Source organism: Haliotis rubra, unplaced genomic scaffold (assembly GCF_003918875.1).
Source record: "Haliotis rubra isolate DU_JTF1 unplaced genomic scaffold, ASM391887v1 Scf520, whole genome shotgun sequence".
In the NCBI taxonomy this organism is placed as follows: Eukaryota; Metazoa; Mollusca; class Gastropoda; order Lepetellida; family Haliotidae; genus Haliotis; species Haliotis rubra.
Window position 1 is genome coordinate 129,678 of NW_025767214.1, and position 23,726 is coordinate 153,403.

At 39.1% G+C, this 23,726-nt stretch overlaps 1 protein-coding gene across 1 annotated transcript; it reads right to left on the reverse strand.

Moving 5' to 3' along the window:
* Window positions 1–11: 11 nt before the first annotated feature.
* Window positions 12–14,109, reverse strand: LOC124252659 (sodium- and chloride-dependent glycine transporter 2-like). The gene is made up of 14 exons (XM_046686321.1): window positions 14,104–14,109; window positions 11,802–11,919; window positions 11,432–11,563; window positions 10,877–11,098; window positions 10,421–10,586; window positions 10,002–10,161; window positions 9,446–9,580; window positions 7,346–7,449; window positions 5,943–6,067; window positions 3,513–3,625; window positions 2,872–2,995; window positions 2,525–2,632; window positions 1,446–1,546; window positions 12–209 (listed from the first exon to the last, which is right to left on the reverse strand). Exons 1-14 carry the CDS (start codon window positions 14,107–14,109, stop codon window positions 12–14), a joined length of 1,812 nt encoding a protein of 603 aa, XP_046542277.1.
* Window positions 14,110–23,726: the final 9,617 nt, after the last annotated feature.

The window sequence follows — 23,726 nt, forward strand, 5'->3', positions numbered from 1 at the left end:
TGTGGAAATGCTTACAGCGTTAACACATTTAGAAAGCGTTGTTTCGAACTTACAGGTCCGAGCCTGAAGATCTGTACCACAAAGATGAGGATGACTATAAAAACAGGGGCGACAACCATGCACCAACCAATGCCCTCCGCCCACAGGGGGAACTTGTAGTCTCCGTAGAAGGCTGGGGTGTACTGAGAGGCAGACACTATCAAGAGAAACTGAAAGAGCGAACATGCATTCAGATTGTTTTGTATACATTGGGTGAATAAATCACTCAGTACTGAAGGAAAACCAAAGTTCTATGGATAGTCAACTTCTTTATTGAAATGAGTGTGGCGTTTCGGTGTAGGTACTAACACCGTTATCAGGCAGCATGGGACACAAAGTATCACGCTTGATTACTCACTGCAATAAAGAAGTTGACTATCCACCTCGTTTCAGTTTTCCTTCATCTATTCTAACTTCTAAAAAGTGCCTCTCAGAAGTCACTCAGAACTGGCAATAAACCTTTTTTTCGCAAATTGAGCTACGTTGAAGAATCACCCTCATCATAGGCTGTAACGCGACAACTCTTTAGACAAGTAAAGATGCTGTAAAGAAATGAGAAACGTTCATGTTGAAGTTTGTAAATGGGTACTTGGAGTATCACCACATCACTACACACAGTGTATTATGACAAGGGTTCTGAAATATTGGTTTAAAATACATGTACATATTTGTCATCGTAATGGGGAACCATAATGAGAAGAACTGGAGATTTAGATGTATGAATTGGGAAGCACATCTCATTAACATGCTATGTAATTAGGGTTTAGTCCTGGATATCCCATAATCCAGATGATCAGAAGGGTTGTGTTTCTGGCAGCAAACCCCGGTACTCTCCTGATGTCACCCGTCAGATTAGGAGGTACCAAATGTAAGGAACCAAAAACTGTGTCTCGGAGTCGGACAACTTGGTACACTGAATGCAAGCGTGACATTTCCTTGGCAATGTCCATATCCACAGGGAATTTAATTATATGAATAATTTCATTGTATTGATAAGAAAAAATCCGACATGGTCAGGTTAGTCCCCATTGATTCGTCGGAGGCTCCATAAAGAATTTTATAATGAGTATATTCCATGGCGCCCTCTATGTAGTGCTGATGGAACTAGTGATTAACCTCTGAGTCAAAAGCATATTAAGCATAACACTAATACGTAAAGCTGATCATGTAAGTAGATGAACACTATGGACCATACATCTGACAAATAATACAGTACAGGTAATCTTGATATCATCATATCACACATTCCGTTCCCCACACATATCATCAGAGACACCTTAAAGCGGGGGTGCCTATTATCCCGTCATGCCATCAACATATTTCAGAGACACCTTGAAGCGGAAGTGCCTACCATCCCGTCACTACGTTCAGCATATGTCTGAAATACATTAAAGCGAGGAGCCTACCAAAAGGGCGGCAGGAGTCAGGAAGACCCAGTTGATGACCCAATATGGATTGGGACGGCGACCAAGCATCATCTTAATATCCTCCATGAACCGCTTCACACCTGAATAACGATACAAAAGATTATAAAGAGCTATGATTGTTTGCTTGTTTGATTGTTGGTTGTTTAACACCGAACACAATATTCCAGCTACATGGCGGCGGTCTGTAAATAATCTAATGAGGACTAGACAAGCCAGTGATCAACATCATGACCATCGATCTACGCAATGTCGATACGATGACATGTGTCAACCAAGTCAGCGAGCATGACCACCCGATCCCTTTAGTTAAGTATGGGTTGCCGAAAACCAATCCTAACCCGGATCTTCATGGGTCTTAAAGACATTTATATCACGTATTCGCTTGCCAATAAAAACGACATTATTAGGGAACCACATTTGTTAGTTAACATCATATCCGAAAGCGGGATGTTAAAAGAAGTTTCACGACTTGCAATCCATTGGAATCATAAGGCGGCCACCTTACTAAGTTTATTTGCTGTAAAAACCATGCCTCCCATATACAGTATCCTGTTTATCAATTTTCCAACATCACGTGTATGCAAGAACATTACAGTTAGCTACATATCATATATTTACAGTGGCTTGTGGCTAATTACTGAGATCTAAAATACAAAATATACTTTAATGGCGGGATAGAAATATTATACTTAGCAAATATTAGAACCTTGCTTCATCACTCAACAGTACATGTTCTCTTTTAAACATGTACTTCGTATCAACATTTTTGACAGTGATAAATAAAAACGTGCTTATCATGTAATCTGACACATAAAATGCTATTCGCTCAGATTCTCGTAATGAATTTATGTATATTTATAGTGTATTATGCCTAAATCAGCCAACCCTACATACTGCAAATTTTAAGCTGCCATTTTCAGCCACAAATGAAGTTTCACATAAACTATATGACTAGCAAAATATTCTCCCCAAACTACATCTCAAAGACTGAGACCTCTGATTCAATTTTGGCTGTTATTCTCACCTTAGTTTGAGAAAATAATTAAGAGCATACACACCATAGACATACATGATGCAGATGATCTCCGCCAGACACACCAGCATCACGCTATAGCTGCCACAGTACCAGTCCGTCAGTGTCAGCACATAGATACCACCCTGGAGGAAAACATAGACGACAGTGAGAGCTACGGACATGGCCATGAATGTCACATCTGCCATATCCGCGAGCATAACTGTTACCTGTTTACAATATTTAGTTATGGATTGGGATGATTAATTTAGGTTATAATGTCGAATCGGATTAAGTTGGTTGCACATTTTATTATGTAATAAGGGGAACATATGTAGCCAACCATAAAAACGACAACAAAGATCAGTAATAGTTAATCCGACCTTTGCCTTTGTGAAGGCAAACCGAGGAGGAAGCCAGGGAGACAGCAAAAGGCTGTGAAGGCCGTTTTGTGGGGTCTCAGGAAACGTGGGAAGACGTCACTGATGCCGCCAACTATTGTTTGCATAGCTGTGAACTGCAGAAAAAGAACACAAAGATAAGCGATGGTTCTGTCATGCATGTATTTTGGAAAATCACATAAATCTGCAAGGTGTGACAGTAAGTATATCCAATTTGACCATTCTGAGCGAGGACTGATGTCTTTTGTTGATAACAGAGACTAGACTGAGACCCAACCCTTCGTGTGATATGCTTGCAATTTGGAAATGAACAGGTGTTGGAATACTGACATTGGATATTAGAAGAAAATTAGCCAAAGAGGTTCCCCTTTGTTTGTTCATCATATGTTATCATTACGTCATTTTTTAATACTTTGTAATGCTTAAGAACACCATGTCACTGTTGCAAAAATGCTACGATAACGTCCTTTCATGCCTAAGGGTTATTTAATTAGGCGAATAAATTTAATTGTCTATAACATAACATAGTTCTTGGGTTCGGAAAATATTGCTTTCTGTCATGGCTGTGAGAAAAAACTAATTTATGAAGGTATAAATGTCAATATAGGTACGGTGAGGTGTGTTTTATTCCACCTGAGTGTCCATTCCGAGTGAAAACAGCATAAAGAAGAACAGGAAGGCCCACAACGATGACACTGGAAGCTTCGCGATGCTTTCTGGGTAAGCAATGAACGCTAGACCGGGCCCTGAAACGATATCACACATTTCACCTTCATAGTGGGTAAGTTCCCAGTTTTCAGTGCTGGTTGCAGAGATCAAGATGAAGATCTAGAGGCTTCAGTGCATTCTACACGGTGTCCTTCTTGCACCCTGACAGCGTGGACCCTTGTTGGAGCTGGCAACCATTAGTTTGGGGGAGAATTCATGGATTATTGACAGCCAAACCATGAGCATACCCTTATTAGTTGTTCCTCAATGCATTGTTGGGTCAGCTACTGTAGTAGAACACCTACATGTAATGACATTGACTGGAATCTATGGTGAGGACTTTAGACAAAACATCGGTTTTGTTTTTTTGCTAACTTCATTCTGTGCTTTCTTCCACATCCGTCTGGTCAAGTTATTGGTCAGGTTTAATCACTCTTATATTCATATTCATTTTACTTTTAAATTTAAAACTTTAAAATTATTTTGTCATTTTACCACTTACTATTTGACAGATTTTCAAGGATTACAATGACTTGCATATCCAGTTCTTTGTCAGTCACAGTTGTTGGCATCAAACAAAAGAGATGCTCATTTCACGGAAACCCAAAACATTTGCAATAAACCGTAAATGCGTGTATCACATTCCTGTTATTACTGACATATACTAGGCACATAAAGAAACTGTGCATACAAAAATTTTAGATATAAATTTATCAAACCTGTGTAGACACATAAGGATTCAAACTCAGAGATTAGTGACATGTATCCAACATGCATGCACGTGCCACGTTCCGTGACGTCGGTGGGTTCGTCCTTGAGACGTGCAATACGTTGTTGCACGTGCAATCCGGGAAAGAGAAACAGCAAATGAATGCCACACAATACTGTCACTTTGGAAAGCTCAACCCCTGCCCTTGCGATCGTTCAAAAAAATCAGCGGCTATTGAAACGCATAGCATGCGCATGGCTCTCGTCTGCACAACGTCATGAGGCCATTGGGATGGTCCGTGGGGAATGTCTCAACGACAAGTGGCTGCACATTTCCTGCCGCGGAACACCATTTCTGCACTGGTGAGACGCTACCAGAACACAAATGACGTCATCGATCGGCCACGTTCTGGACGTCCACGTGTAACAACGCCAAGACAGGACATATATGGATAAGGGTGACCCATCTTCGCCACAGGTTTCAGACTGCAGTGATGACTGCTTCGAACTATCCCAGGACTTCGCCGTATCCACCCCAACACGGTTCGACAACGTTTACGTCATCACGGGATCAGACCGACGTCCCGCCATACGGCCTATCCTTTCACAACGTCATCGACAAGCTCGCCGAATGTGGTGCCGAAATCATGTCCCCAGACCCTTGTTTTGGTGGAGAAATGTTGTTTTACAGATGAGTCCAGGTTTAACATTTCCCATAGTGATGGACGTCAACGTGCCTATAGACGCGTGGAGAACGTTATGCACAGGCCTGTGTCTTGCAGAGGAATCCGCTTTGGTGGTTCCGTGATGATTTGGGGTGGAATAACAGCACGCCAAAGAACTCGCTTTGGTTATTGTTCAGGGCAACTTAGCTGGTGTAGGCTGGGGATCAGATTCTTCGACATGTAGCGGTTCTTTTCTGCAACGTCATGGCCCTGGGTTAACATTCCAACAGGACAATGCCCGCCCTCATACGGCAGGGGTTGCTATGGATTTCTTGCAACACCACAACGTTGACTTACTGCCTTGGCCTGCAAATTCACCGGATCTCTCCCCGATAGAGCATGTTTGGGACGAGATGGATCGACGTCTACGCCGTCTTCCTCATCCGCCAGATAACGTCCTTGACCTTGCAACAGAATTTGAGAGAATCTGGCTTGACATCCCACAAGCCTTCCTTGCACGTTTGATAGGCTCTATGCGTCGTCGATGCACTGCTGTTCTCAATGCCGATGGTGGACATACCCGTTATTGAGCTTGTGACATGGTCGTTTGACCCCTGTCCCGCTTGTGGACTTTTCAGTTGAAATTCTCCCGACTTGTTATGGTCTAATGATCCCTCCATTAAAGTTTATATGTTGACATTGTTATCGTACTTAACATCTGGGATAATATTTTGACAATGCACAGTTTCTTTATGTGTGCTAGTATATATACCTACAAAACCCTTCAATAAACCAATGCTACCACTAACACATGCAAATCATGTACAAAGGTGTTGAATATTTTGGCCGAAATATTTACCTCTGAATGGGCGAAAAGGAATCAATATTTCGCCTCGTGCACACGTTATCAAGGCATCCCGCTTGTACCCATGTGATCCAAAGAATTACAGTTGTATTACTTCTAGGGTTCATTCTGCCTTACCTTGGTCGACCACGTTCTCGATGTCCTGGTTGGTGATGTGAGCCATGAAGCCGAGCACAGAGAAGATGGTGAAGCCAGACAGAACGCTGCTCACACAGTTGACGAAAGTAATCATAACAGTATCCCTGCAATGATATAAAACTGAAATGGATCATCCTCTCAGCTCGTGCTAACTTACACCAGTCCTATTGTCTCTATTTAAACAATTAAACAACAAAGCCAAATATATTAGTGTCGTAGATAAAAAAAATTAATTATTCATTTATTTTTAGTTTGTTTTCTTCTGTTGTATTTTATTTATTTATTTTTTTTGTTTTATGGTGTGTTTGTTGTTGTTTTTTGGGGGGTATTTAGTTACACAAAATATTAAAATAGTGCTAGTTAAAAATGAAAAAAACGTTCAATGAATGCAATATGCTGTTATTTTAATGCTACAAATAAAATGTTTAACAGTAAATTCATTTCTATCTTATATTATTGCTTCAGTCAAAGACCATAGTCGCAGGCTTTAGCTAGTGCCGCTTGTCCGGTGCAGACCAGTGGTCCACATCTTGATACAAATTATAACTTATCCCCCTTTAGAAATTCCAATTAAGAGTTTAGTCACACTCTGTTGCACAATCCAGTTTTGAGCTGGCTGGGACCACACCTTCCGAACAGACATTGTGATGCAATACGTACATAGATCGTTATATCAGTAGTTTTGGACATATTGTATTGAACAAGAAGATGTCATGTCATTCAGTACATAAGGTTCATATATATTTAGTCTGGTATGACGCTCTATATTCAATAGATAGACTTTTCATGACTCAGATTGGTTTTTTTCCAAATCTAAACTCCAAACGTCACTTTCGCAGTACCCGACCTGGGTATCACTCCACGCAAGGGACGTATCACAGATGTAAACAAGAGATCACATCCATTCGCCTGACGTCAACAATCAAGTGCCAGGACATGATCACGAAAGAAACAATACAAAATAACATTTGGCCCCAAACGACTTCCATTTAATAACTATAATGGTTCAAAGATTTCATTTTGGACACTCAAAGGAAAAGTAGACCCGCCAGCCGCGCAATACGGTAATCGGAGAGCACTGCGGAAGTCGACTAAGCTCGCCCTATTGCACTGCTGTATTGCTACCGTAATTAAATGGCTATCTGACATAACTCTGTGTTTTGTCCATTGGGAGTACTGCATTCCGCGGTTGTACACATCACACTGGTTTTACACCAGCACGTCTAGTTGATGGAAACAATCATACATCGTCACGAACGCATATTGGAAAATCTTAAAATCTCCCACTTTTCCCTTGTCAACACATAAACCTGAAATACTCGAATTTTAAAAATAAACATTACCGATATTACAGGCTAGAGAAGATGATAGTATCAACCCACCGTTCACAGTTGCTGTTAAACTTGTTGTAACTTGACATTGCCACCGAAGTGCCAAATCCACTAGCCAAACAAAAGAATACTTGAGTGGCTGCATCCCTCCACACCTGCAATACAGCCAGCAAATGGTGACAATACATCAAGTAGGTATTTGTTGATCAGAATCAGTGCCTTAAAATAATGACTGCTTTTCTGATGTCACATCTGATAAAATAAAATACGGATACTAGAAAACATGGTAAAACCTCACACTTTTATTAGTAGCAGCTACATGTAATACAGGTTGGACATGAAAATAATGAACACTGTGACAAGAATTCCTCATTAACAAACAATGACCAAAGGAGAAACTTGACTCACGTCGAGAAAAATGTTGTTTTTCTCAACCAAACCTGGGCCATCCCGATCCAACAGGTTGTTCGTAGATTACTTATATAGTGGGTACAAAACATAACATCTTAGACAATAAGTTTAGCTCAGTATCACCAGAGGTCTATCAGTACAATATGAAAATCTGTGTTATTCAATCTGATTGGTTGAAAAACATGATCAAATGGTATTCAATTCCTTAAAATTGCAAGACTATCCGCTGCGTATTAATGCGTACAATTATCGCACACAATTGTATTGTTACGTCGTCAGCAGTGGTGACGTCATTCAAATCATATTTTGACGTAAAGTCGGAATGACGTTATAAATGAGCAGTTCCAGATGCTACTATGGGAACCAGCCGAAACAGCCGGCTAATGACACCCGTACTCGAGAGAAACACGCGTGTGGACCTTTTGCTTTTCTTTTGCGTTTACAATGTCTATTTACATCTTGTGTTGGCCAATTTCCAGGTGTTATTGAGTACTTGAAGCACGGGGCTTTATTTGGAACCGATGGCGTTAGCCGGAGGTTTCAAATGAAATATTATCGTTTATCTCCTAATTACGTACGAGCCAAACTTAGTTTGGACCTGATTATCAAGTAACAGTACCACCCCTACAAGTGCCTTGGAATAACCAGACTTGTGGTTTCTGAAAAAATGAGACACAAGTAACAAACTAACTACTAAACAATAGGGGAGATGTAGGTACCAGAATTGAGATACCTTTGTTATCAGCCTTCCCACAAAACCAAGAGACCCTAAAAAATACATGCCAATATAAATGTAGTTATTAAGAAGACCATGAAAGCAACAGGAAACCACCATCCTGCCAGCAACAACCGCTGAGAACTGTATACCACCTTTCGTGCAATTGTGGACAGGCTTATACTGGCGAAACCCCTCACAATCCGAATCAAAGAACATCAGAGATCAGCATTATAACTTTATTCTAAATCAGACATAGCTGGCAATATCCGAGACAATCCCGACCACAGCATCTGGTGGGACAAAGTCAAAACCCTATCAACCAACCTCAAAGACTTCAACGGAAAGCTCCAATAAGTTGTGGACATCAAAAGACTTCCACCATCAATCAATCGTGATCAAGGCTATTACACACCTCCAGTCTACCACCAGCTCACAAAAGATTCCCACCAATCAACGTGGTCAAGGCTATTACATACCTTCAGCCTACAACCAGCTCACCAAAGATTCCCATTAATCAACCGTGGTCCAAGGCTACTACATGCCTTCAATCTACCACCAGCTCACCAAAGATTCCCATTTAAAAAAAAAATCTTTTTATTCATTTCAATTCAGTAGGTGTGCATTCAGATTGGGTGTGTACAAATATTTACATATATTATGTATTAATAACAGCTTTATGTAATTTATATATAGCAGCAATACATTGTTTGTTGGAGACTGTACTGAAGCGTGCGTGAAATAAGCATGTATGGACATCCAAACTGATATAAGTTCTGTACTATGAGTACTGATAAAAGACAAAACATGAGACAACTACAGTAAGACAGCAATACGGTGATCAAATGTTTCCACTTTGCATGGAATGAAGGCAGAGCGTTATTCTTCCTTGCAATAATTTCTTCAACATCAAAAACATCCATGACAGTTTTCCTAAAACCTTCTATTGTTAACATATTTATTTTGATGCTTGTGATATGGATATATTTTTTGGCTAATAAGATTATATATGATTAATGACAAACCTTGGCTTCGGTCAACTTTGTCATCTGTAGTGTCGTGAAAAATGCGATGCCCTTCTCGTGTCCTGGAAGGGTCATGCCCCTGATCAGCAACACCAGTAGAATAGCATAGGGGAAGGTGGCGGTGAAATAGACGACCTGAGAGAGACACATCAGTAACCTTACACATTTGCACACCAATACACCTCCTCTGTATGTTTCGGGGATCGTGAAACACAATGTTGAATTGTATTTTTCTATTGAAAATATCAGAAATTACTGACAATCCACAATGGCGTCATTGCTGGGTCATCATTACTTTTCTTTTATGACCCTAAAACTTTTCGACAGATAATCGAGATTGATTTTCCTTTGACATTGAAGTTTTTAACTATCTTGGAAATAAATGTTTACCACATCAACTGAAATGTACATCAAATGTGCTGAATATTTAGACTGATTGCTTTCTGTGGTCACGCATTTCCTCATACAAGAGAACTACTTGATCACAGATTACATTCAAATTATCACTACAACTTCAGGACGACCATCCCACAAGGGAAAATAACACTTTTTGTACCTTGCCCGATGTTTTTATTCCTTTCTTCAGACAGAGGAAGAGGAGGACCCAGGCAAAGAATAGATAAATGATGTTCTTGTAACTCAGCCCTCCCAAATCCTCAAAACCATCAGATTCGTGAAGACGTAATACATGGCGCCAAAAAATACAAAACAGGATTCTTATAAGTATGCGTTTATTAAGGCATGAACGTAATAATAAAGAAAACAAATATTAATGTTCATTAGAATTATAAGTCAACAATAACAACGTCAAAGAGAGTCTGTTTATTATATTTTTGTTTGGAATGGTGCTAAATCAGAGCCAACGTTCTGTGCGGTACTGCAACAACTGACTCTATTATCAGTCATTAGGAAAATAGTAACATGCCACTTCACTTGTAAACTGGCCTTTACCCGTTCCGCCGATCTCACACTTACTCCCAGTACTCTTCACTGGCTGTAGTGTATTTGTTCAGACATCTCTTGGTGATGTCGTCCTGGATCATGGTGGAGTTGAGGTCGTCGGTGGTGTTGAAGGTGGAGTTGTAGACGTCAGAGATGTTGCTCAGAAGCCTCTCTACACAAGGTTGGTTGTAGAGCTCTTCTGTAAAGAAATGAGTAAAATATATATATGAAAAGTCGAAACAGAGCAAATATCAGAAAAGTCACTCATTCCTTTATTAATAAAAGAAGATATGCTTATAATGCCACCACAAGGGGATTCCCTAACAACCTATGCAGGATGTAAGAGGCCATATTACGAATCAGGTTGTGGTCACTGTTTAATCTATATTTGATTATTTACAAGCCGTCGTCATACAGCTAGAAAGAAACCAAACAAAACAAGACGAAGGCACTCATACACACTTCTAAATTCGAACCAGAAGATCTTACTGAACAAAGTTGTTGTTCTGTTTGCCTCATCCATCAGCGTTAGCGAAGGGAAAGACTCCGACCTACAGGAATTGGTGTTCCAGGGATTGCCACACGACCCCCAGGGTACAGTGTCGTCAAGGTTGACGAAGCTGACAAACATGTAGTAGATGGCGTACATGACGAGGACGTTGTAGTAGATGGTAATCATGGCAAGGATGGTCACCATAGCGACCCCGATACCTGGAATGAATCAGAAGGATAGGAAATATTACTGACACAAAAGTGAAAAACGACAATGCCAAATGCAAAAGGGTAAAATCGATCGTTCATAAAACATGAACGGATTGATGCCAGGTACGTCGTCAAACATCATCTTGGGAAGGAGCACTAACTTGTAAAGGAAAAAAACAACAAATATATGATTCGAGGAGAAATAATGCACATGATCCTGTCTGCAGGAAATATCATCTCACTATTTCTTAATGTATACATCTTTGAAACAACTAGCTCAACCACTTCTCATCGACATGTATATTGATAAATGACGGCTTAAATGACCGCCCAGGCTCTTACCGTGGAAAGCCGGGCTGACCTTCCACACCGTGATCGGCCCTTCTGAGGCAAACTGACCGAGGGCCATCTCCAGGAACATTATTGGTAGGCCAAGCACCAACATCATGATCAAGTAGGGAATCAGGAAAGTGGCTGCAACAGTACATAGACTATAGACGAGTACATTTACACGGTGGCTACCTGTATGTATTTTATCTAAAGACAGTTACAGAAGTAAAATACTCACAAGGGATTTTGTTTCAATATTTTTTAATGAGAACTGAGTCATCAGTTATCAGGGGTACTAAGGTGGTAGATAACCAATAATCGATGTATGGGACAATACTTAGATGATACAAGGCGTAAACGAAAACACCACCAGAGCTCATACCTCCTCCATTCCTGTAGCAGAGATAAGGAAACCTCCACACGGTGCCAAGGCTGGCTGCGTAGCCAAAGCAAGACAGCAAGAACTGGGCCTTGTTTCCCCAGGAACCCCTCGCAGAAACCTGAAGTGATGCGTAGATCTGTCATACTTGTATTATTGAGAACCCCATGGAATAACGCTGATACAGACGTTAACCAAACCATTAGGATTATTTTCATCTCCTGTAGTTGTATTTCTATAGATCATTTCATTTATATTACAAGAGATCATTTCTATTACATTACAAGGGACCGTTTCTATTATATTACAAGAAACTATTTTATTATGTGATAGAACATTTTTATTATATCACAGGAGACCATTGATATTATTAAGGTTTGGACAGAAGGTGTCATGAAATGAACACACAGGAGAGTTACGTCCAATTGATCTCTCGCCTAACACTGATTTGAAACTGTAACGAGGACGCCCTGACCTAGAATGAAGTGCAATTGCATTTCCCCAGCAGAGTAACTCTCCAATGTGTTGTGTTGGAAGGTGAACTATTTTTACTCTGAGATTAACAATTCTGACTTCGAGAAGTTTGTGTAAATGGGATGTTATTCGAAATATTAACTCTTCCAACGCCAGTCAACCACAAGCTTTTACTGCCGTGACACCGAGTTCCCAGAGATTCTGATATGATAGATGAAACCTACGTTTATCAAGGAGAATATCAGCTTGTAAATCACTATTATACACCATTTGAAAGTAGTACCCCTACTTTTGATAAATATATATTTTAACGTTTATATATTTCTACATTTTAAAAAACAAGTTAATAAAAATACAAGCTTGCACATTTAGAATGCCCAGATCAAACACATTTTTTCCATTGGCAGGATGCCATAATGTCCTCTTACCTATTTCTTTTTTATATAGAAGAAAGCAGGACACTTCAGCTGAGGGCTTGCGGTATACCTTCGATTTTACTTTTCAAGGGTACATAGGGAACAGGTTCACGGATATTTTTCGTAAAAAGTAAAGTTATTGTGCGCATTTTTAGTTTCGAAAGTCATTTGATATCGTCAATAGGTCCAAGTAATTATGTTTTGTAATGCGAAATGGTAGCGTCAAGAGTATACGACGTTACAGCAACGGTAACAAACGTAATGAAGGAAGCATCAGTTTAAAATACCAATCAGACTTGGCGGCAACAAGGACTGGCAATCCATTTTCTTCCTGCGCAGAGTATTTAGTTATTCCACAACTTTCTGTTCCACGGTAGAAAACAACGAGGGGTTCAGATGTATAAAAGAAGAAGGCAATAGTGGTTCTGAAATCATGATTACTGTCTTCTTTCAGTTCCGTTAATTGTACGATTCCGACTGTATCATAAGGATGGGATAACTATCATATCACATAGTTCTGGGCGGCGGGGCAGTCTGATGGTTAAAGCGTCCGCTCGTCACGCTGAAGACAAGGCTTCGATTCCCCACATCGGTACAATCTGTGAAGACCATTTCTGGTGTCCCCCGTCGTTATATTGCTGGAATATTGCTAAGAGTGGCGTAAAAACATGCTCACTCACTCAAATTGTGGCTATATCTGGTGTTCTTGAAAAGTGAAGGTATCCTCTCTTCCCACAACAAGAATATGTATTGGTGAACCAAGGCACCAGCTGCAAGGATCCTGATCCAGGCGGATTTGGGATTTAACCAAACCATAAAACAACCCCTGCTCAATTTCGAAAAACTAATAAATTGAACAAAATGTTGCTTGTCTTTTGGTGTCAGAATTCTTCAGCGGGTCGTCGCTGATATTTCCCTTTATACTTTGGTCGCGTGATAAATTGGACCTGAACGTATCAGCTTTGTTGGGCAATAAAGCATCCTGCTTCACATTCAGAATTTACGACGAATTCACCTTTCATCTATCACCTGCCCACGATTGGTAATGCTAATGGATCTCGGGGAGTTTTCTGTGCTCGGGAATGAACGGAACCTGTGAGTGTCAGTAGTGGTTGGCTTCTCGTGCCTGGAGGCTCATTCCCCGAGAACGCTTGTAATTGTCACACTGCTGTGACACACTCGCTTAAAGCAACACGATTATTGTAAGCAGTCACCTGAATAACAAGATGGCACTAAGAGTCCAAAGGGTTTCAGCCATAGGCGAGATATGTTAATAACGCTGTGCTTTATCTGAGTTGAGTTCAATTAGTTGCAGTTTATGTCATAATAGTTATAGACACATATTCAATAAAATAATTCCTTGCTTTTCAAATGGGTCGTTATTAAGTTATATTTCACTTTCAGTGGAGAGATACTGGCATGGTGAATGGTTGAAGTCTCTGGCCAAGTGATTTTCAAATCAACTATCTGAATGTATTCAATTTACCCGAGGTCTCTAAGGGCGGATCCTGTTCCAAGTCTTAGCCTCTATCCCCGTAAATATTTCTACAGTACTATTGTGTGAAGCACTTGCAGAGAAAAACAGCATTTTCGATCCCCCGAACGGAAGTGTTTAGCAATTGAAAGTATTATCGTCAAAATATACCCTTGCTCAAAGCTGAGGTATTTTCAATTTATGTTAACTTATATAATTAATTCTGGTAATTTTTAGCGTTTCGAGCAGACGAGACATGTTGATAACGTTGTATCTTTGCTGACGTGAGTTGAACTATGGGCCTTGATTCCTGTAGACACACTTTCATTAATTGCAAACTCAAATCACCCACGATTGTTGAGAAAAGGAATGTATTCTCGCCCACAGGCTGCAGTTCGTCCACTCGGCGTAGTTTAACTTTTATACAGCATGTAGAAGTTTGTAAAGTCCTTGTCAGAGGAGCTGGGGATTTCTGGGCAAATGAGTTTTGTATCAATTGCACTGTTTCCGTGAAAAAGCTGTAACATATGGTATTTTGGGGATTACACTTTCACAGTAAGTTACAGATTCCATTACTTATTTCTGGTTGAGTCACATGCGGGATTATTTTTAGTATGCAATTAATCATGGGAAATAAACATTTATCTGTTATATAATTGTTGGATTATATTTATTATGTAATTAGTCATTGGGGGTGGCGCCACCTGCAATGGCGAGGGTAGCACGCACATGACATCATGGGAGTAGACATTCAGCTCCAGCGTATAAATGTACAGCCCAATTGTACAAAAACCAAGTACAAATGTGGTTTAGTGTTATCGGGGTGCTTTTTTGAAAAGACAACTGGAAATTCTGATTGTTATCGGAATTTTACTCATCATGAGTGGCAACGTGGAGTTAAATCTGGTGCCCCTGACACGTCAGACCCAGAGCAGACTGTCCCTGTCATCCAGGTAGACAAGCGGAGAGCGCATGCTGCTGCAGGCGATACTGACGATACAAGTATCTGCGGGATACTGCAGGATATACAGCACCAGCTCTCCAGTCTCAACTGTAAGTTTGACAAATTCGAGCCAACTATAGAGACCATGAAGTCGGAGCAGGACAACATGTGGAAAACTATTGAGAGACTAGAGGATGAAAAAATGATTTTGTCAGATAAAGTCGAAAAATTAGAGTCACAGTCAAGGAGAAACAATCTTATATTCTTTGGAATTAAGGATGAAGAAAAAAACGAAACGTGGTCAAGCTCAGAAGATAAAGTTAAAAACTTTTTGTGTAACGAACTACATATAAGTGAGACCGAGGTACGTAACACTCACATAGAGCGCGCTCACATGTTGCCTATGAAGAGAAAACCACGTCCCATCATAGTGTTGTTTTCATTGTACAAAGACACGGGATGTGTATATCAAGCTGCCAGAGATGAGTTACGTGGTAACAAAACATTCAGATTGTCACCTGACTATACACAGGCAGTGAGAGAGACACGCAGAAAGCTAGGAGAATTTGTAAAACACCATAGGGACAATGGCGACGATTGTTACATATCCTATAACAAACTGATACTAAATGGCGATGTCTATGCTTATGATTGGGGTAAAAAGTCCATCGTCAAGATAGGGACACGTCAACGTCTCGCTGACGACACTCGGGGTAGAGCCGACACACAGACCTCTGGGTCCGGGGACAGGTCTCCACGTAGCAGACGACAAGTCAACTCCGACGACCCGGATGCCCGAAGTGACAGTGTCCATGAGACCTAGGGGTGCGGCCGAGGCCAGTCTATTGAGGAAATACAGATAAATAAAATACCAGACTCCGATTTTCTAGAATCTGTTAAGTTGTTTACATGGAATATTATCGGACTTTATTCTAAAATCCGGTCAGAAAAGAATAATCTGATACATTTGTGCTCAAATTATAATATCATATGTTTCATAGAGACTTGGGCCAAGAACACTGCAGATTTTGAAACTTAGTTTCCAGATCACACCTGTTTCCAGTGTGTGAGACAACGTCGCTTTGAACGAGGACGTTACTGCGGGGGTATTGCTGTCTACATCGCCAACTCCATTGCCCACAGTTTTAGCAGACTGCATACTGAATGGACAAATTGTTTATTCCTTCTCCACACCAGCCTTGATAAACAGGTTATCCTTGGATTCGTATACGTCACAAGTTCAGAGGCATCTTTTAATAGCTATCAAGAAGTTTGTGGTATGGACCTGTTGGACAGTAGACTACTGACCCTATCAACAGAATACCCACCAGCTACTTTCCTCCTTTGTGGGGATATGAACGCACGAACTGGTAGTGAGCAATGTTTCATACAAAACGATGAGACGTCTTATTTTCCACTTGAAATTTGAATATGACAATGATGGTTTTGATATTTTACGATCTTCTAAAGATGTTGTGATAAATGATGAAGGGAAACAATTACTATCAATATGTCGCAATTTAAATATGGATATCCTGAATGGGAGGGCTGGAAATGATAGATCAGGGGATTTCACGTTTATAAGTCAGCAAGGGAATAGTGTCAGACAATTGCATAGTATCATTTGATCTATACGCACATATAACTGATTTGAATATCGCATGTAGGAGTGAATCAGACCATTTACCACTAACAGTGGAGATGAGTTTAACCTCTGACATAGGTATACCACGTGACTCGTCCCACTCACGCGCACCTTCTGCGAGGGTAGAGCACGTAGACAGGTTTGTGTGGACAGACAGCGTGCGTGGTGAGATCCATCAGTATCTATCTAGTGTAATTGGCAAATATTCATTGCATTTCTATGAGCATATGAATAAGGACATAGATAAAACCATACATACATTCAATGAATTATTTAGTGAGTGTTTTAACGCTGTGAACTCATATAGTTCAAAGCATAACAAACCAGACAGGCTGAATATCAACAACACACAATTCAAACCTCAACCCAAGTGGTTCGATCGGGAATGTGAACAACTTAAACGATATAAGTATAAACTTTTGAATAAATTTAGGAAAACAAATAACATTGTGCATTGTAGAAAATACCTTGAAGTTAAAAACAGATTCGAAATTTTGTAGTGAAAAGAAAGCAGAATATGATAAAGATATACTTGATGACATTATTGATGCAGCGAACGATAAGAATTGTACACGATTTTGGAGAGTAATCAAATGATGTTGTGCTTGCTCACAAGTTATTTCACCTGAGACGTGGCCAGAATATTTTCAACAATTTCTAAACCCTGATAACGCAAATAATGACATTGCTGAACATATTTCTGATTTCTTGTCTAGTCACAATATGGACGATTGTGAATTTTGTAATAAGAGTGATATTGAAATTGCCAGCTGTATAAGTGATCAGGATTTTATTAATGCTATTAAAAAGTTGAAATGTGATCAGGCATCGGGGGAGGATGGTATACCCGCCGAGTCAATTAAGGAGGTTTCTATAGTTTTGTTGCCTTTGCTAAATAGACTATTTAACCAAATCCTTGATACGGGATGTTTCCCGTCTTCTTGGAACTTAGGACTAATAGTACCTTTATTCAAGTCTGGTGTAAATAATGATCCAGGGAATTACCGCGGTATCTCAATACTAGACACAATAAGTAAAGTATTTCTCTCCATTATGAAGGACCGTATACAGTCGTGGGTAGAAACACAGCGCCTTATCTCTGAATCACAAGCTGGTTTTAGAGAAGGATGTTCCACCAGTGACCAAACGTTTATGTTACATTCAGTTATCCATAGATTTATTAGAAAAAAGAGAGGTAAATTCTGTTGTATATTTGTAGATTTCCAAAAAGCGTTTGACTCAGTGAACAGGAGCAAATTGCTCTACTTGTTGTTGCAAAGAGGTATTCATGGTAAAGTCCATAAACTTTTAACAAATATTTACAAGAACCTTAAGGCTTCATGATCAGTAAAACAACTATGACTGACATGTTCAATACATCATGTGGAGTGAGACAAGGTTGTATATTGTCACCAGTATTATTTATAATGTGTATTGATGAACTTGTAAATGAAATAATGAAATCTGACGACAGTGGCATAATTATTGATGAATCCCTAAAACCATTATCAATATTGCTTTTTGCTGATGATTTAGCTATATTTGCAGATTCTGTTATCAATCTCCAAAAGCAAATATATATTTTGGTAAGATACTGTAAGAAATGGGGATTAACTATAAACAAGAATAAAACCAAAGTTGTCCTTTTTAAGAAGGGAGGCTTTTTATCGAAATATGAAAAATGGTTTATTAATGGACAGTCAATTGAAACTACATTTTATTATAAGTATCTTGGCATTGTATTCTCCTGCAGAAACATGTCTTCAAAAGCATGTGAGACACTCTCCCAACAAGCAGAAAAGGCACTCTACCCAATTAAACGTTTTATCAACAAAATACAAAATCTGCCAATTGAGGCAGCATTCAAGCTGTTTGATGGCAAGATTAAGCCTATACTTCTATATGGGGGCTGAGTTTTGGGGATGGGAAAACCGTAAACATATTCAAAAGGTTCATTCAAGTTTTTGTAAATATGTATTACAGATTGGCTCTAGGGCATCAAGTAAAGGCGCACTGGCAGAATGCGGTCGTTATCCTATTGAAATATATGTCTATATTAGCCTTCTGTCGTTTTGGATGAGGATTTTACGGTAACCGTCATATTGATATACAAAGAAATGTTATGAAAATTAATGTTAAAAAGACTAAATGATAACGGGGATGAGAACTGCGTATCAAAAGTGAGAATGTTATTATTTAGATACGGTTTCGGCTATGTATGAATAGCACAAGATGTTGGTAACGAGAAATGTATTCTGGCGAATTTAAACAGCGTTGCAAAGACATACATTATCAAGAGTGGCATCAATATATAACTTTTTCCGAATCCTTGACGTTCTATTCAACCATAACAGACTATTTTCTTGAAAAATATCTTGTAACTATTACTTCAAAAGATTTACGGAGATGTTTGACAAAACTTCGTTGTAATGTACATAATTTTAATGTTAATTCGTATAGATACTCCAAAAACTATGAAACTGCGTTTTGTAGTTCCTGTGTGACTGAACTAGAAGATGACTTCCATATTACATTAGTATGTCCTCTTTATAATGAGTATCGTGCTAAATATTTACCTGAATACTGTCGTAATTACCCTCATGTCCAAGTGTTTATTGAATTGATGAGAACAAGCGATAAGAATAGACTATTAAGACTTTGTATCTTTCTTAAAAAAGTGTTTGTACTTCGATCGAAACAAAAAATCTCCGTGAACACATAATCGTATCAATTGTAATAAGATCTACATTCCCAGTGTGGCGCATATATCTTTACCATACTGTTTTACACATGTTGTACTGTTGGCCTCATGGCCATATATACGTAATAAAGGAGTGAGTGAGTATGGTTTTACGCCGCTTTTTAGCAATATTCCAGCAATATCACGGCGGAGGACACCAGAAATGGGCTTCACATATTGTACCCATGTGGGGGAATCGAACCCTTGCCTTCGTCGTGACGAGCGGACGTTTTAACCACTAGGCTACCCCACCGCCCAACGTAATAAAGAATGATGATGATGATGTAATTAGTCATCGGAAACAAACATTCTTCTGTTATATAATTGTTGGATTATGTTTATTATGTAATTAGTGATCGGAAACAAACATTCTTGTGTTATATAATTGTTGGATTATGTGTATTATGTAATTAATCATCGGAAACAAACATGTATCTGTTATATAATTATCATTATATTGCCGATACTTTGAGACTGGCTTGGAAATTACACAGATGTCAGAGTTAATGTTTGAAATGAACACACTTTGTTTGGATTCGCAGGGAAGAATAACAATTCACTCAATGTAGTAATAGGGTATACGTAACACAATCTGTGCTCTACAGATTTAATAGAAAAACAAGGTTAAACCTTTAGTAGTTCAGATATTGAAAATACACAACATATGGCATATTCAAATTGTAATTATGCAAAATTGTATGCCTTCTCGTCTTCTTTACATTTGTTACACGGTTTTGGTATCTTTCTGTCATAATACCCCCCTCGTATTTCCAGCACGAATGCTATATATTAGGTTACCAATTATCAATGATATCTTTGATATGTCCATCGCATATTTCGTTTTAAAAGTCATACAAATGAGTTTCTACATGTTGCCGGATTCGTTAAACCAACCTAAAAAGGCATATAAAGGGTCAAGAGCAAAAATTGGTCAGCAACTATACTTACTTCAGTTGTCATGTTTTTTGCATCAAATTCGATCTTCCGACAAGAAGCTCCAGAATGGACCTACAGAGTTATCTAGGCACATTGAAACGGTGCCGTGACGGCAGGCATTTTATAGAATTGTGTAACCAATGAAAGGTCCTGATCTAAATCACATGGCTGTCTGACACCGTTGAGATCCTGTTGGAATTGATTGTTACTAACGGGATCGGTTGGCCATGTGTGCTGACATGTGTGTTGACCGACACCGTCGTGTCACAGCAAAAATCTGTCATCTTTGTCTGGTCCAAACTAGATTTACCTTCCCACGTTAGATAACTAATAATAACTAATAGAATAATGGCACAACTATCGTATTGACTTAAGAAATAGTATCTCTATACTTACAAAGATATAACACAACGGCAGAAGGGAAGGTGAATTAAGAAATCTCAAATAAACTAAAAACTGGTTGCCATGGTACTTTTCTTGAAACTGTCGTGACAGTTTGGTGATTTCTGGAGCATCTTATTAAAATATACACGAAAATCAACTTGTAGTTATTTTAAACGAATGCATCCAGCAAACAGTTTTGGCAATGTATGAGGAGCGAATGCTTTAAATACTACCCCACTGCCCACCACTGCGATGACAGTTAATAGACAAACTTAGACTGACACGACATAGTGTGTGAATAGTGTACTCCCAAAATGTGAAAGTGTTATCACATTTGTTCATTTTCAAATGATCCTACCCAATACAACAGTATGACGATAAGGGTGAATGACAAGTGTTGGTGGGACTAGCAGGTACAGGTGCTGTAAAAGTAAAGGCGAAGTAAATGTTACTGATTTTATTTACGTTTCTTCGATTATCTATGTTTTGTCGTCAAAAAGCTGGAATGTTGTGCCGCGTTTACAAACAAAGATCGATCGTTCATTTTACCTGATTGCTGACAGATATTTTCTATCGGTAGGCGATACATTTTACCAACCCACACAGGTCATTATATAACACTTATCATATTCAGGAAAATAATTCCTTGCTTTTCAAATGGGGACGCTTTTGAATTATGTTTCACTTTCGGTGGAGAGATACTGGCATGGTGAATGGTTGAAGTATCTTTGGCCAAGTGGCTTTCTATTCAACAACCTGAATGTATTCATTTTACCCGAGGTCTCTAAGGTCAGATCCTGTTTTAAATCGTAGCGCCTTTCAGAATATTATCTTCTTTCCTGCTATGTGACTGTGTACATGTAGCTAAGCGGTAGTTCTCAGTGATGACTAACCAGTCGTGTACTTACTGATACTCATCACCAAGTCATGAAATATAGAATATATGACTGCAGACAAGACTGAGACAAGTCATAATGTTTTTATACAAATTCATTCATTATGTGGAAAAACAAACCCCAAACAATTATAACAATTCCCCTTCTATTAGCTTTTTGAAATTCAGTGTTTTGTGTATTATTAATTCCAATATCGGGGCAGTGTCCTAAGTAATGTTCCGGTGGCAGTATACTGGTCTGATGTAATTTTAATAACACGTGGACCCTAGTATGTTTTTATATTGTATTTTCTTCTATAGTTAAAATGTTTTAGATTTGATTGCTAGTTTTACATTTATAACTGTGATCTTCTACTTGTTTCACTGCACTTCGTTGACAGGTTTTTATAATTATTTTTATTATTATGAATCCATAACTAGTTTTAGTCACGATATGGATGAAAAAGTGCCAATGCAACTTAAAATCTTAACTCACTCACACACTTAATAACATATGACTCAAGTGTGTTTGCTTTGCCACAATTGCTTGTGGATAGAATACGTTCCTAATATCCAATTTACAATGAGGATCGGATGACACCTGCAAGTGTGTATGACGTCATTCTCAACGTAACGACTATTTGTTCATGTTGTCAACCCTTGGTCTAACTGGTTGTATGACACCAGCTTCAACGGTACAACTATTTGTTGATGCTATCAACTTCAATGCTATAAGCCCCTGGTTATAACTGATATTGCAGAATAAAACAAATATCTTCATCTGAATTACATGGTGTCAAAAGCATTTATTTATGGGCACTCTATTTTGTACTGCCAATGTAATACCCTTGTAGTAATATGTATTTATTTATATAAGAATAATTTTAAAATACAATTGTTAATTATCACAGTGATTGGCTAATTGTTGGTTCCACACCCAGTCCTTTTATAACTTGATTCCTAGTTAGCGTTTAATATTCATTTGGGGATCAACACGTAACATACGATAATCGAGCTGTCTGGTTTACAGTAAGATCTGTAGTTACATTAAGTTATGCTCAGTGTCAGCAACGTAAAACCTGCTGAGTAATCATTGATTTGCACTGCCCAGCTATACAGTCACATTCGCGTCTCGGTGACTATTCCCGGAAACACTTTAAAGAAAGTTAATACCGTTCTCGAAACAGAAAGGCACCGATATCTGTCCTCTTCCGTGAGAGATTTCCTCAATAACACTAAGGGAAATATTTGCTGGGATCGGGGTGTCGACGGGAACAGGATCTTGCAACAAATCAGTTCACGGCGTCCAACTTTACATTATGCTGCAAGATCTTGTTTCAAAGGCTTATGAAAGACGTTCGCCCACGGAGACTTTAACCATTCAACGGGTCAGGTTCTCCCAACAAGTGTTTTGTTCAGTGACTGGCTGATTGAATTATATTCATAAAGAGATATATTATTAGTAGTAAACAAGGAATATTCTTCTGTCTTCAACTTCAGGCATGCAATACGGAATATTTGAGACTATATGACGGCAACTTGCGAATAATATGTAAATAATGTCATTTTACAGGACAACAATAGAAGAGACGGATTTCATCATGTTTCTACGAACTCTCTTCTGAAGGGACAGGCCATTGTATGGTTCAGACTATATCATGGGCAGGTGTTAATGATGACAGTCCAAGAGTAATGTGTATCATAAGTATGTGACAGTGATCACAGCCCGATAGAGATGTGTATCATAAGCAGGTGTGAATGATCTCAGTCAGTTAGTTCTACTACCATTAGCTCTCTTTACTTCTCATCTGATTTCATTCCAATGACATTAAGACCCGGTTTAAAGAAAAACTCTGGTTCAGAGACATCGTTATTTGGGTCACCTTCAATGGAATTACATCTGAAATGGACGGTCCATTCACAGGTGTGCCTTTTGTGAATCTCGGGACTGTTTCTTTGACGGTCATGGCAGTGCTTTACCGAGGAGGACAGGAATCGCTAAAGCTGAACAGAGGTTCCTTCCCCGAGAAAGCGTGTTACAC

Excerpts from the sequence above, each read along its gene's own strand:
- LOC124252659 (XM_046686321.1), bottom strand. Across the intron at positions 9,581-10,001 it reads GAATAAAAACATCGGGCAAG|GTCGTCTATTTCACCGCCAC; the intron begins GTACAAAAAGTG and ends TGTCTCTCTCAG. Across the intron at positions 2,633-2,871 it reads CCTCCTCGGTTTGCCTTCAC|TCCTCCAGGGTGGTATCTAT; the intron begins AAAGGCAAAGGT and ends TCGTCTATGTTT.